The sequence below is a fragment of the Catharus ustulatus genome, chromosome 12, assembly GCF_009819885.2.
Source record: "Catharus ustulatus isolate bCatUst1 chromosome 12, bCatUst1.pri.v2, whole genome shotgun sequence".
Classification (NCBI taxonomy): Eukaryota; Metazoa; Chordata; class Aves; order Passeriformes; family Turdidae; genus Catharus; species Catharus ustulatus.
Window position 1 is genome coordinate 15,377,466 of NC_046232.1, and position 15,606 is coordinate 15,393,071.

The window sequence follows — 15,606 nt, forward strand, 5'->3', positions numbered from 1 at the left end:
ACCCTTTGTGCCTCTCTCTGCATTGCAATATTTTTGCTTTCACAGTGTGTGAGGGGGAAAGAGGAGCCCTTGACGCTGTCCTGGAGGGGGTTCTGAGCTGGCAGCCAGTCCCCTTCCCCACCAGGCTGCACACAGGCAGCTGGGAGAGGTGCTCTCAACTTGTCTTCCTCACATCCAGCATCTCCAGCCCCAGCCCCTGCCTTGATTCCAGGAGGAGACACACAGACCTGTCCCTGGTGGCAGGTAGAGCCAGACTGGATAAATGCATTTGAATGATACCTTGTGGTGCTCTGAATCCTTCCTGCTGTAGCCACAAAACCAGATGAGGTATGAGCTAACACCTAGGGAATAATCTCTATTTCCTAATTTACCTTTTTTCCTTTCACATGTGAACCAGCATGTATTCAAGGGAAAAAAGCATTTCTTTCTCTAAGCTTTTCCTGTCCTACAGCAAGTGTGAAGGAGTGTGAATCCCATTTGGAAGGCTCCTTCAGAGGAGCTGTTTCTGAGGAGGTGTGTGGTTTGCACACTAACCCAGTCTGCTCCCACACCCTGCTGTGCACCCCATTAATGTGGAGCCTCGTTCAGTGCCACTGGGCTCCAGCAATGAGCCAGTCCTGCTGTTCCCTTGATGCACCAAAAAATGAAACAGCTCACAGGCTCTCAGGGGTGTCAAAGGACAGAGGAGCAGGAGTCGCTCTGACTCAGCTGTGGATGGTCTGTGGCAGGAGGGAGGGAGGGGAAAACCATGGTGGCATTTCCAAGGGTTTGATGTTACGTGGTGCTGAGGGCTGTGCTCAGCCTAATGAGGGGATTTATGTCACACCCTGCAAGTCTGAAAATCCTTTTTAATGGCACCAAACACTCACCCGCGCTTTTTCTCTTTCGTTTTTGTCTAATGCATTTGAGATTTTTTAGAAATATACATTCTCCTGAGATACATTTTCATTAAGATTCATTTTCATTATATATTTTTCAGCAGCAATATTTCTGCTGGAAGAGAATTGGGTTCTCTTTATGAGTATGCTCATTGGGATATCTGTTCAGTGGGGACAATAAAACAGAGCAGTGAGTACATGGTGGTTAAGATGTGTCTGAATGGGAGCCCACCTCCCTTGAGCATCACAAGGTGGGTGACTTGTTCTTTGTAACCCCTTTGAAAACAGCAAGCTAAAGCAAGAAGGAGCTCTGCAGATGCAGACTAATATTTGTGTGTATTTAAGTGAGGATTCACAGCTCGTGTGAATGGTGTGGCTTTCTGAAGGGCTTGGTCCAACCTCTTCTTCAATATAGAATCATAGAGGTGCTGGAAACTTTGGCTGGTTTTGGTCAGACTGGTCTGGCATCTGTCCTTGTGTGTGCTGTCAGGCCATGGCAGTGACACTGCTGTCACTTCAGGTCTCAGCTCCAGCGTGTGGTGAGTTGGCCTTGTAGCTTCAGCCAGGTTACACCAGAGGTGGGGAGAAGGGGCTTGAAGGCACCCACAGGATTGGAGTGGGCTGGAATGGAGCTCTGAGTCTGGCCTGGGTCTCTGGGAGCTGGGAGAAGGTGCACTATGACTATGAGGTCTCACAAGTCAAGGAGGCTGGTCATTCAATCTGCATAAAATAGAAATATTGGGTGTTCTCAGCTAAAAACCCAGGTGAAGAGAGTGGTGGGAATCCTGTCCAGATCATTCAGTCCCTGCCTGGAAAGGACAGGGAAAGTCCATGGGCAGCCTGGAGATGGAGGAGAGCTGCTCTGTGCCCTGCTAACACCTGGCTCATGAGGAGAAGCAGAGCTGTGTTTAGTGCAGCTGTAGGGCTGCGAGACCAGGTGTGAGTGCTGGCTGGTTAAATCACACAGCTAGCATTAATTGGGGTGGCTCGGGGTGTTCTTTGCCAGAATGGTTTCACAGTCACAGCCAGGCAGCAGTGATGAGGGATGCCCTTCAGAGGGATCAGGACATCTCCCTTCTGGATGGGTGGGACAGGGCGGTGTGGCAGTGTCTCTGCTCAGAGTCCTGCAGAGCAGGATCTCCTGACTGTTGAACAATGCTTGGCAGAAAGGAGTTGGATTTATAAATAATGCATTTCCTTTGTCTTGCAGGAGTTCTGGAGGCAGAGGTACAATCAGATCAGCTGTGAACAGCTTACATAGCAAATCTAATAGGTTTGTAAATTAGATTTTGTGTTCATTTGTTTTTGCTGTAAGGCAGCTATTAATCTGCTTCTCCTCTTCGCTGGATAGTGCTGTTCTTATTTAGCAAATGTATCTGTTCCTTTTCACTTCTGCTTTGCATTTTCTTAATCATTTCTCCCCCTCCTTCTTCCAGCTCAGTGCAATAATCATTTGCAAATAACCAAGGATCTGGAAGTTGTGGTGATTGAGAGAATGAGTTACTTATTGTGAAAATAAGTCAGTGATAGAGATGCTATTTTCCATAGTTTTAAGTGCTATTAGAGGAGAGATCACAGTGTTTGGGATCAGAGCTCCAGTTTTATTGCAGTGCACTCCAGTAACATCCCTCTGTGGCAGTCATTCCCTGGCATCCCAGCCCCATTCAGTGTCTCTCTGGGTTATTTTTACAATGATTCCCTGTCAGCCCAGCATTGCCAAGTGGCACATTTGAAAAGCTTCGTGGTGGCATGCAAGGAAGAGTGATACCATCATTCTGTGATGATGTCAGCCCCTGTGACCACAGCACAGAAAATGGACAGAACCAAAAAAAATATAGTTATTCCCAGGATTGCTTTACCCTACTTCCATTATGATTTTTGACACCTTCTCGGTAAGGTTTCCAAGACATGAGTGATGCAGCAAAATGCAAGAAGCAAACAAATCCAACAGACTGGCAGCCTCTGGAGAGGTACTGTATACACACACATCAGGACACTGGCAGCCAGCATTTATAAACACATTTCCTTGCCTTTTTGAAGCATTATACAGTGTGAGCCACAGTGTGTCCTGGGGAGCTCTTTCCCTGAGCTGGAGATGCATTCCCAGGAGCTGGATGTTTGTCCATGAACCTGAGCCACCACCTCTGACCCATCTCTCACCCTGCTCACTCCTTGGGGTCTACATGCTTTATATAAATGTATTTATTTACAAAGCATTTCCCAGCTGGGAAAAGCCCTTTGGAGTGGAGAGGGAGATTCCCTTTAGCTGATAGTGAGTGCTTTGGCTGTGTAGTTTTCAGAGTGCTCTGAAGTGTGAAGGCTTTTTTGGGTCTGCAGATACACATGCAGCTTCTTGATGAGATGCTTGGCTTTTCTTTTTGGAGGGCAGCTGGCTGGAACCAAATGTTTAGAGGGTCCTTCAATTCATGGAGTTTGATTTAAATGTCACAGAAGTGCTGGGGCTGATTTGCTCCTTTGAGCAGGGATTAAACACTGGGGTCTCCAGTGATCTCCAGCATCTGTCTGCTGCTCATTTCTTGGTCTGGAGCAGGTGATATGGGTGCTGAAATCCTTGAGTTCAATTCTAAGCAGGGAAAAAGTTTCCAGTGAGCCAACCTGCCCCTCTTTAGTAGAGGATACTCACAGCCCAGTCTCACAGGTAGCACTCAACAGCTCAGAATTAGTTTCTCCATTGTGTGAAGAGAGAGTTACTCCTCTCTGGTGAGGATTTTAATCTTCTCCAGTAGCTGAGCTGGATCCACTTTGGGATGTTCATGTGTGACCACAAGGCAATGGAGCAGCCACTTTGGCTAGGAAGTTTCTTAGTGAATTTTGGGGGCTTTGGGGTGTCTTTCTGCAGGTACCCATCTGCCAGCCTGTCACTGTGTGTTTTTTGTGCGTGCTTCCTGCAGCTCAGTGTGCAGTGGTGTGTTTTGTGTGGAGCTGTGCCTGTCAGTCTGTGTTCATGGAGTGAGCGGGTATTTAAGGATCTCTGAGTGCAGCAGAATACCAGCAGGCTTTCACTTCTTGTTTAGCTAATAACTACAATTTTGCTTTTCTGATGAAGTTTGAATTCCAGCAGCCAGAGCTGAAGACTGTGATTAGAAGTGCCATTGGGATGCTAACGGATTCTGTCTCCCTCTCCCCGACTTTCTTTTCTCTAGAGCTGAAGTAGTAATAAATGACTCCTCGTCTCCAGCTGTTGTTGACAGAAGTAATGAAAGCATTAAGCACAACATTAAACCAGCCTCATCCAAATGGAGACACAACCAGACACTCTCTTTGAAGATCAGGTACTGGTAATTACCTATAGGACAAGAGACAGATTTGGTCCTCTCCAGTGCAAGCTGGCAAATTGTATCATCTAAAGAAGTCAAGGAAGAAATAAAAAGAGTTATCTCCTGCTGAGCTAGTCTTCATATCTATAAGCAATTGCTTGGAAATGAATTCCCAGCTGAGCCAGCTGGCCTGGAAATGACAAAACAAAGAGCACTCGAGCCCCTGTTTTTCAGGCCAAGGGGATTTTGTGTGTGCAAGTGATGGGTCACAGAGAGAAGGAGACCTTCTTGCCTGGGTAAACTCAGAGAGACCCTCACTAATGGTGGCCTGAGTGGTAGCCTGCCCCAGGCAGGGATGAGTGGAGAGGGAACAGGGATTGAGATGGAGATATCCTTTTGTAAGCTGTGCCTGGAGAGCGTGGCCAGATGGACTGGCCAGAGAGTGAGGGCAGCCAGATTATCTCTGTACCTCACCTGATAAGGCTGTTTTCCTCCTTGTGCTCAGGAAACAGATCTTGAAGTTCCTGGATGCAGAGAAGGACATTTCAGTGCTGAAGGGGACGCTGAAGCCGGGGGACATCATCCACTACGTGTTTGACAGGGACAGCACCATGAACGTCTCGCAGAACCTGTACGAGCTGCTGCCCCGCACCTCTCCCCTCAAGGGCAAGCAGTTCCCCACCTGTGCCATCGTGGGCAACTCAGGGGTGCTGCTCAGCAGTGGCTGTGGCCCTGAGATCGATGCTCACAGCTTTGTCATAAGGTAGGGACTGCTCCCAGTGCAGCCAGGGGCTGTGGGGCAGGGCAGGGATCCTGGTTAGCTGGGGCAGCACAGCCTCACAGCCCCACACGCACACACAGAGCTCACCCATGCAAATATCCTGCTGAAAATGTTCCACTCATCTCCAGGTGCTCCCCAGTTCTTGCAAGTGTACCTTGTCTCTTCTCATGGGGCACCATTAACCCCCCTCAACCTCCTCTCAGGTTTGTCCTCTTGCAAACAAACCTCTCACAAATGATTCCTCCCCAAATCACTTCTTCCCTGTAGCAGAGGATGCACCACACGATGCCCTGGCACCACATTTGTGCATGCCCAGGTCTGACACTCCCCTGTGTCCCCTTTGTCCCCTGTGCCATTGTCCCTGCAGCTGCACACCCTGAGCCCCTCTGGGACACACCAAATTCACTGCTGGAGGTGTCTGAAGTGGAGAGGAGGAGCTCCTGCCCTCCCAGCCCGAAGCCCCAGTTAGTTGTGAGGCTGTGGAATCCACAGATGATTTATGTACATGCAGACATTTGTTTTCTGGTGAGTCTATTACGAGGACAGCCCAATCCATCAGCAGCTCACAGAGGCGGTGCTGGCGTGACGTGGGAATGAGGATAATGTCACCTCTGTCCCCCACTCAAACCCTGCTGCTCCAGCTGCCTGGCTGCTGGAAGTTCCAGCCTATCCACAGGGGATAGAGCATTATCCTTAACTGCAGCACAAGTGAGCAGAGGGAAAAACTGCTTATTGTGGTTCTGGCAAAGTTCAGTGAGGGGCATTCATGTCAGGCAGGAAAATTGCAGGAGAAAAGCTTTTCTGGATGTGAGGATGGGGATTTTCAGCAAGTTCTCCCCTGCCGGGTGCTAGTGCAGGTCTGGCACAGCACCGACCACACTTCCCAGTGTAGGTTGTCTGAGCCACTGCTGGAAATTGCATCTTCCTGAGGAAGATTTGCTCCATTCAGGCAACCCCTTTTCAGCAGGGCTGGCAGTGACCAGTGACTGGGTCTGTGTCCAGGATACAGGTCCAATGTTTATTTTTACTAAATTCACTCCTGTCATGAGTCAATCTAAGGGCCCCCATTCCAGTAGCTGGATTTTCTTTCCACCATTCCTTTAGTTTCCCCATCTGTAAGTAGGGAAAACAGCAATAATGGCTGATTACTGAGGCAGATGGTTAGGATGCATTTCCTGCTCAGTCAATACTGTAACTTCACTGTCAAACACCACAGCACACACTCAGTGTGCAAACACATGGGTACCCTCTGGTTTTTAGGATGCTGAGGGAGCATCTCTCTGCATCCCCCATCAGCTGGTTCCCTCTGCCAATTTCCCCTGTGCCATGTGCACAGCACAGACACAGAAACCACAGGAAACCACTCAACCAGGGTGATTTGTTGGCAGTTTGTCCCTCTGCCCTCAGCCCTCATGTTGGTGTGACACAAGAGCTCCAAGTACACATCCTGTGCCCACATGTACAATCTGAGAGGAGGCACCAATGAACACTACAGGAAAAGGTGTTTTCAGAGGGTCACAGCCTCCAGACAGGCAGGCCCTGTGGAGATGAGACCATGTCCTGGCATCCCCCTCCTGCTGGTGTCAGTATCACCACTGGTGCCACCAGGTCTGCTGTTTGCAGAGACTCACTAGGAGGGGAAAAGGCCTTTGGGATAATGTTACTCCAGCAGGGCTGGAATTAAGAGACAAATGCTTTCCTTGAGTAGCAAAGGCTGTTTTGTCTAAAATCTGCCATGGGAGCTTTGTTGCTGATGTTATTTTTGGGTGGCACCAGAAGCCCCACCACTCCCTTAAACCATCCATGATACACCACAGTTGTGGGTGACATCAGCTTTGTCCCAGGGGGACATGTGTGCATGTGGCATCATGCTGAGGGATGCTGGCTTGGCTCATCATCAGTAATTTATTGCAGAGGGTCATTCTCCCTCCTCTTCCTCCCAAAAGCGCGGGCGAATGGGCACATTGTCACCAGCCCTGGCTTTTGGCATCACAGCCCCCTCCTGCCTCTCACTGCCCTCTCTCAGCCCATTGAACTGTTGGGTGTTTCCCCTTGCAGGTGCAACCTGGCCCCTGTCCAGGAGTACTCCCAGGACGTGGGCATGAAGACAGACCTGGTGACCATGAACCCCTCGGTGATCCAGCGCGCCTTCGAGGACCTGGTGAACGAGACCTGGAGGGAGAAGCTGCTGCAGCGCCTGCACAGCCTCAACGGCAGCATCCTCTGGATCCCAGCCTTCATGGCCAAGGGGGGCAAGGAGAGAGTGGAGTGGGTGAATGAGCTCATCCTGAAGCACCACATCAACGTCAGGACTGCCTACCCCTCTCTGCGCCTGCTGCACGCTGTGCGAGGGTGAGTGCCTCTCTGCTGTGCTCCAGGATTTCCTGATTCCCAGGAGTTCCAGGAGTTTGGGAGAGTGATCTCTGGGCTTGTGCTGAAGGAAAACACAGGTTGTTTCCTTCTGCAGACCTTGAGGGTGGGGTGGTGGATGGGCTCTAGATAAGAGCTGGAGACCACCTTAAACAGGGGCTGTGCTCTTTGAGGGCTTTCAGCAATATCCAAACCTCCAGTGCTCTCCTGGGGTGTCACCACAACTCCCCATTTAGGGCTTTTCTTGGAGAAATGTGTGCACTGAGCTAGCAGTGAGATTTGTCACCTTGTGCTTCAGTGACATGGACAAGTCTGACACAGCTCAAGTCAAGGAGCTCTTGTGTGAGGCTGGGTGGGAGGGAGTGACATGGTCTGGTCCTGCTGATCAGATAAATTGGTGGTGACTGGGTTTACTCTGAGGGAAGGAAAGGGTCTTTCTGTTCTCTGCTTGCATCTTGGGGTGTGCAGGAGACACAGTTATGGTGGAGATGAGGAGGTTATAAAAGAAAGAGAGCCCCAGGGGTGAGATTTTCATATAAATGACTTGGGAATGGGGCAGGCTCTGGCTTTTGTGTTATATTTCTCTGGGAAGATCATGATTCCTTAGGCATTTAGGGAGTTCAGGCAGACAGTGACTTTTGCTGGAGATGACTTATGGCAGTAGTTGTCCTCTGATCCTGACTAGACCCCGTTAATCTCACAGGATGGGAATTTCCTTATGTAGCTGGTGCTCCCACATCTAAGCCTCAGCATTAATGTTCCTGATTTCTGTGAGCACTTCTGCACACCTCTGAGTCTGATCTCTGCAGGTCAGCTGGTCCCTGCTGGGTGTTTCTGTCCCAGCTCAGGTGGTGTGTCAGTGCTGGGGGTGGGGACAGGTTTTGGGGTCATTTCTGCCAGGAGCAAGCCCAAGGAGGGGCTCCAGGGCAGCCTGGGGGAGCTGGAAGGAGTGGAGTGGTGCCATGGTGCCTCACAGGCAGCAATAATGAGCAAGCACCACATCTGCCCCAAGTGCCTGTGTTGGAGGCTTCCCTGGGCCAGAGAGGCATCTCACAGAAAACACTGGCTTTGAGGAAAAGAAAGGGAAGGAAATGATACCACAACTCACAGAAGAGGAAGAGAGGAAGGAAAAAAATCCCACAACCCAAATTCGGAGCTATTTCTAGCTATAATTGACTTACTTTCATCTGTCAAAATAGAATTAAGCTCCTGTAATAAGCCCTCTAAATCAACAGGCTGCTAATCCTGTGCTGGCAACCACTCCTAGTGCCAGAAACTTCCCATAGGAAGCTTTGCAGAGGAGTTGGCAAGGGTTAGGCATCGCTTTCCTATGGGAGACGAGGATGCCTCCACAAGCTCAGCTGCTGAGCTTATCTTCCAACTCCCAACATCTTCCTGGCCTCTCTGTGCCACAGCCCTGCACTCCAGCTGGGCTGGCTGGCACGCTGGCTGTCCCTGTGCAGCTCCAGCAGAGCAGTGCTGGAGCCACCACCTGTGGCTGGCAGGACCTGCCTGGCTGGAGGGGGTCAGGGATTTTGGGAGCAGTGCACCTGCTCTCCCTGTGGCTTGGAGCTCTGTCTTCCTTTTGCACATTTTAGTGTAACCATGGACTTTACTGGGGTCTCGTGCAAGGAGTGTGAGTTTGGGCTTCTCGAACCCTCCTGGGGCTCATAGGGGTGCAGCCAGTCAGACCAGCAAGCACATGGAGTGAGCTGGGGGTGCTGGGGATGAACATGGCACCAGCACGTGGCTGGACAGTTTGCTGATGGCAAACTCCAAGGTCCTGGCTGGAAATACAGGCAGGACCTCAGTCCTGTCCCTTGGGCTGCTCACTGTGCTGGGGAATGGAGAAGGTGGCTCCTGGCAGCACAGAGGCAGCACTAATTCAATTATAACCACAGAGGCCAGTGCTAATCCTCATCAGGGATTGCCCTCTAAGCCAAGGGAGCTGCTGCCTGACCTGCCCTCCTGCTCTCACACATCAGCAGGAAAACAAGGATGCCTACTGATTAGCAATTAATCTAATGAAAACTGCAGCCCCCTCAGAAAGCCAGAACTGATGGGAGCACTTCAACACTGACCCATTGTGTTGTGGCCTGGCCCAGGAGCTCACAGAGGGGTCACCCAGGGCTGGGGGGCAAAAAGCTGTGTGGTTCTGGGGGAAGGCTGGAGTCAGTGTTAACCCTTTCCTTGGTACAGCCTCCTCAGGTTTGGACCTGGGTGGATTTGAGAGTGGCTCAGGCAGAGCTGAATGAGCTGAGGGAGGTGGCTGATGCTCTCAGTGCTGTGTGGGAAGTCTCTCAGGGTTGTCTTGACCATCTGCTCAGGGTAATTGATATGATGTGGTTTGGGGTGGGGAGTCCTTCCTCAGCTCAAGCTGACCAGAATCACTTGGGTTTTATAGGAATTTATTCATCTTCTGTGTCACTGTCCAATTCCTATGATCATCCCAGACTTTTGCTTGTGAGGGATATGGTCTCCAACAACATCCTCTGTCTCTCCAGCTCTCTCTGTGCTGGTTCATAGCACTGTGCTTTTGTTTGACAGATCTGAGATTTGTGAAACAAATACATTTTGTGGCATGTGGTGTGCAGCAGAGAATGGATAATCCACAAAGCCCCACAGCTCATCCCTCTGTGCTGCAGTGGGGTGCTGCTGCAGAGAGGTCCCTTCTTCTCCCTTTTTGGATAAAATACCTTTTATCACCTACCCTGAGTTGATTTGGAAGTCACAAAGAAATGAGAAATGGGGTAGGTTTTTCAGCCAGCCACCTCTTTATATTTTTTTTTCCCAAGGAATAGCACTTTCTACAAAGACTGACATCTCAGCCAACTTCAATTTGGCCACGAAAGTGTTGCCTTTTCTTCCTCTGCTACCAGTAAAACACATTTGTGAGCCCTTGACTCCTCCTTGAACCACGGTATTTATTGTCCTGCTCTGCTTTCCCTCAAACCAAAACACATTTCATTGGCAATTGAGCGTTTTTCCTATAATTTTCGGTGTATTTTGGGGCATTTGTAGAGGGTGCATTGCTGAGATAAGTAAAAAGCATTTTGTTTTGTTGTCCTTAACAGCATCATTTGAGACATCACCTTTCTAGCTGTGAGGGTGCTTTAAATGTTTGCTGATAGCTTTTTGTGTTGCTGCTCTGGATAATCTGTGCAGTTGGATAGAGTCAGTTCAGCTCACACCAGGAGGGGACAGAGCCTTCAGCATTCCAGTGGAGGAGCTCAGAAGGAAGCCAGGTGACCCCCAGGGCTGAGGAGGGGGCAGTTTGGTGGCAGGGAGCCAGCTCCTGGGGACAGTGCTGTGTGCTGCAGGGTGTGTGCGTGCCTTACTTCGCAGCAATTCCATAAAACATCCCCTGGGGAATTCCTCTGCTCCTCGCCTGGCTGGGGAGCAAGCAAGCCCCTTATAAGTTGCCTGTTAGTGTCTCCAGAAAGCCTTGTAATCCCTATTGCCAGGCAGCTTTTGTTAGAGAAATAACATGAAGTGCTGGAAGAGAGGGAAAATAATTGTGTCTGGAGGTTTGTCTGTCACTCCTTGCAGCAAATTCAGGGACACGTTTCACTTTGCTGATCTGGTCCAGCATTTCTCACTGTGTCCATCACAAGCATCTCTTGGCAGTAACCAATTCCAGTCCCATAAGATTTTGTTAAGGGCTTCTTGAGAGGAAAAAAAAATTAAAAATCAATAAACCTTCCAGCTCCTTGGCTAGGTGTCCCATTAGGTTTAACATCCAAAGAGCTGTGACAGCTGGCTCTTCAGGACAGGGTGCCACAAGCACTCAGGGCTGCAGCCTGACAGGCACTGGGTGCATTCACCTTTGCCTTGGGTGTCTGCCTGGGTCCTCTCACCCAAAAAGGGGCTGAGCCTTCAGCTGAGTTCAGGGCACAGTGCCTTTCCCAAGCATCAGCTGTGGTGGGAACCCACACCTGGAGCCCCTCACCTCATGTCCCCATTGTGCCACATCCATTCCAACATCCTTTGCCTCACTTGCAGCCACACAGGACGTGTGCAGATGGTTCTCTTGACCTGTTGGATTCTCTTGCATCCCTCCACAACCTCTGCTTTTCTCTAACACATCAAACCTAAGTTCCTGCTTTTCCTTTTCACAGCTTTTCTCACCCTCTGTCTCAAGATTGGGTCTGCTGTGTCCAGCAGTGTCAGGCCAGCATCACCCACTTGTGGGTTTTCTAAACCAGCTAATTTGTGCTTCCTCCCTTATGGAGTTTCAGCCTCACAGGGCTTCTCTGAAATACCTGCCCTGGGGTCTTGTGCCTTAAAGCTCTTCCCCTAAACATAAAATAAATGGTTTAAGGACTGTGGTCCTGCACTCAGGTGAGGGAAAGGAGGGTGTAGGGAAGGAAAACAACCATTCACAAGTGTGTGACTGGAGTGGGATGTGAAGGAGAGCTCTGAACACCCCATAAAGCCATGTGTGGGTTATATCAGTGGTTATCCTGCAAAAAAAAAAATAAAACCTTTGTGTGAGTTATTATCCTCACATCTTCTGCACTTGAGGCACACTGAACCTGAGCTGTGGTGTGTCAGCACAGGGGGCCCAAGAGAGTTAATTTGTTCCTGTTAATCTGGAAGATTTAGTCTTTTCTTTTTCAAAAGAAGTGAAGGGGCATAGAAAGGAAAGGTGAAAGAAATAAGGTTATTCTCAATTATTTTCCTTTTTTGTCTGTTTAACTTGAGAGTGTTGAGCACCATATGTGTTTGAAAAGGCATCACAGAGCTCAAGATCTGGAGGAAAAGAGAGTTTTTAATCTGTGGCTCAGAGTTGGTTTGCTTGTGCCAAGTCACCAAAACCAGAACTGGGCTTCATGGTCTGGATCCAGTCTGGACAAGGAGGCTGAGTTTGGTGTCTGTGCTTTGTCCAGCCTGTGGATAAAGCCCAGCTGACACTGGATGCACTTTTTGGAGTCAGTGTTAGCATCTGGATGGGGACATGCCCATTCCTGCTTGTCCTGCACAGCTCTCATCACTGAATATGGCTCTTGGCTGTTCTGGTGGAGAGGAAACTCAATACCTGGGCAGAAGAGGGCTGGAAGAAGCTGAATGGGGAGATACCAGTTGCTCTCTGGGCTCCAGCACTTCATCTCCATCCACCCAGCACTGGGATTTGTCCTGTCCCCTCCTGCCCCAGCAGATCCTGTCCCCTCCTGCACCAGCATCAGCCAGGGCACTGCTCTGGTTATCTGTGCCTGCTTTTCCTGGGTATTACTGGAGCAGGATGTGTGTGGCAGACTGATAATGCACTGCTGCCAGTCAAGGACTAGCACCTCCACAACAGCTTGTGTTTATATCACACTTTATGAATTAGCTCCTTTGAAAGAGTCTGAAATTGCATTATTTCAGCTATTCTGATTTGTATCATGAAATAATGCAGCTGATACTGCTGAAATTTGATTTCTTCATTGACCTATGTCTTTTATTCATTTCATAAGGGCAATTGATTTTCTGTTAATTTTATCCTGTGGGTTAACCCTTACCTGGAGGGTACAAGTTATTGTAGGTTTTTCTCAGGCGTGTCAGGAGGTGCTTGGGAAGCCCAGAGCAGGACCCTGCCCTCTCTAGCAGTCCTTGGATGCTGTCTGCAGGGAGGAGTTTTGCACCCAGCATTCCAGCCTGAATCCAAGCCAGGCTCTTCTTCCCAAGTGCAGTGATGCTGGGGGAGGATGAGCACTCTCAGTGTGGTGGGCACATGCTCCAGGTGTGCAGTGGGGAGGCTGCCACCTTCCCTGGCTGGGGTGGCAGCTGTGGCTTCCTAGGGGCAGCTTCAGAGTGTTCCTTCCTGATTCCCACTGGGCTTTAATTTCCAGTAGAGCATTTTCTTTCCCTGTGGCTGCAGAGCAGCCTCCTCACAAGAGGTATTCACTGATGGTCAGAACTGGCAGCAGTTCTGCTTAGGAGACTTCTGATCATCTCCAGTTGAGGATTAGGAGATCAGGAGCAACCAGAACCACCTCCCAGCTGTAGGGTGAGACTCTCTGAGCTGCTCTTCTGAAGTCTCAGTTCAAGAAGGTGTTAGGGCTTGTGTCTAGGCTGCCTCCTTACAAAAGATGGCCTTGAAGATCTGATGGCATTTTCCATCTGTCACTATCATGATCTGAAACCAGAGCTGTCTGAGGCAGTTTTTCCCTGGCAGCATCGTGGTTCCTGTTCTGAGCCACATCCTGCTCAGGCTCCTGCCTATCTCAGGAGCTGCATCCATGTCTGGGGGTTTATTTACAGACACAGCACCAGCTTCTGAAGGAGGTCCTCACTGGGACAACAGCTCTGAGAACAGAGGTATTGGGTTTCAGGACTGCTCTTTGCTCTTCTCTTTTAATTGCTGTCTCTCTCTGTAAAATGTTGCAGTTAATAGTTATGGTGATTGGTGTAGCCAATTCGAAAAATAATTACTGCCTGCTTCGAGATTATCTTTCCTCCTAATTAAAATCCTGGACCCTGCATATTAAAGGTGTGCTGTTGACACAGCATCCCATGTGCGCCCAGACAACCTCATTTGGATTTACAGAATTAATTAGGTTTTATTTCCATCCCCAGCTGTTCTCTCCTGCGCCAGGGTTGTGGCTGCTGTCTCAGCTGGACAGTGGTGGGAGAGATAAGAGGAAGGTTTGCACAGCTCTGACAGTCCCATCACAAACCAGTCATTACAAAGTATTTCCCAGACCTCACCAGAGGATTTCCCACCTTCACTGTCCAGTAAACAAATTGGAGGAGCTGTGGCATGGCCTGTTTTATGGATTGGGCATTATGTGTTTTGTCATCCATGTGGGTGGTTTGGAACAGCCTGGAGTCCATCACCCCCTCTCAAAGCTGCACTTAGAATTTACAATGCTGCATGAGTGAGGATTTTGCAGTACCCTGCCCTGCAACAAAGGGAAATACAGATAAAAGAGCCAGGTTTTAAACTTTCATTATAAAAAATGAACTGTCAGTGTTGCCTACCCCAGTGTTACCAAGTGAGTGCTCACTAGCTGCATTTGGGGGGGTGGATACACTTTGGGTGGTGGCTTGTGCACACTTGTTGGAATTGGTAAGGATTCTGTGTGTGCTGGCTTGCAGAGGACAGCATGTGTCTGCAGGATGCTTCAGTGTCTGACCCAGACATTGTTTCATTGTTAATATGCATTGAACTGGTGGTCACACGAATGGCCTGTGCAAGAATCACTTCATCTTGCTGTCAGGGTCCTTGGATGTTCATAGAGTATTTACAGCCTCCCAACAAAACACAAAAGTTAGTATTTTGGGAGGACAAAAGGTCACCAGTATTTTTCTGTGTACTCCAGCTGGTAAATTGATAGAAAGGAGAGTTTAAGGGCTAAAGCATCTACAGGACAAACCCAGACAGTCCTCCCTCAAAGCCAGCTGGTTAATATGGCTTGACAGTTCTTCCCAGGTGGCTTCCCTGCTGCATGAGGATACCCTAATTCACAGTGTTAAGTGGTTGTGATAATCTCCCATTTCCCTCTGCACACAGGGGGTCTAATGTGCTTACCCATAAACTCATCAAGGAGGATGCTTTATGGCTACCTGTGTGAGCAGGTTGCTGTGGCACTGCAGAGAGCTCTGCTGGTCCCCACAGCTCAGCCCTATGGCTGGGCAAGCACAGAAAATGCTGATACTGTGCCACTGAGTTACTGCTTTTCCCCCTGTTTCTTTCTCTTTTTTTCATGCTGGATGCCAGCATGAGTCAGGCATAGACCTCCTTCCCAAAATATCATATTCATCCTTTGCTAAACCCCCTTGAACACCCCTGGATGTGACACCCCAAAAAACTGTCCCTGTGCCCTTCCTGCACATGCCAAGGCAGCCACTCTGCTTCCAGAATTTGATTCACCAGAAAAGTCAATTTTTTCTCTTATCTGGCTGAGAACAAGCAAGCACGTTTTGTGCCTTGGTTGCTAAATTTTAATGGCTTTCATGAAAAGCTAATTTGCAGGATTAAGGCTCAGCTGTCCCAAGGGTTCCTGCTGTCTGAGCACCAGACCCTCAGGAGCCAGCAGAAAGTGGGAATGAGGAGTGAGACACTTCCTGGGGCTCCACTGTGACTGCAGGACCCGGCTCAGGATCCCAAACATCTGCTGAGAGCACAAATGCCACGTGCTCTGCTCTCCTTCCTCCTGCCTTTTAATCCAAGCTCCTGCCAGTCACTCACCTGAGCTCAGGCCCTTGGAAATACCTGTAAAAAATAGTCCAAGGGCTCAGACAAGCTGTGGCACAGTGGGATGTGCTGCTGCAACAGCTCTGCCTGCTCTGGGGCATCAGACATGCTGGAGGAGGA

General features: G+C 49.5%; 1 protein-coding gene across 1 annotated transcript in view; it reads left to right on the forward strand.

Moving 5' to 3' along the window:
- Window positions 1–15,606, forward strand: part of ST8SIA2 (ST8 alpha-N-acetyl-neuraminide alpha-2,8-sialyltransferase 2) — a 31,636-nt gene that overhangs the window by 12,678 nt on the left and 3,352 nt on the right. The window contains exons 2-5 of the mRNA XM_033070770.1: window positions 2,089–2,151; window positions 4,043–4,171; window positions 4,662–4,919; window positions 6,996–7,289. Coding sequence (XP_032926661.1) covers window positions 2,089–2,151; window positions 4,043–4,171; window positions 4,662–4,919; window positions 6,996–7,289 — 744 coding nt within the window. The remainder of the gene's footprint in view (window positions 1–2,088; window positions 2,152–4,042; window positions 4,172–4,661; window positions 4,920–6,995; window positions 7,290–15,606) is intronic.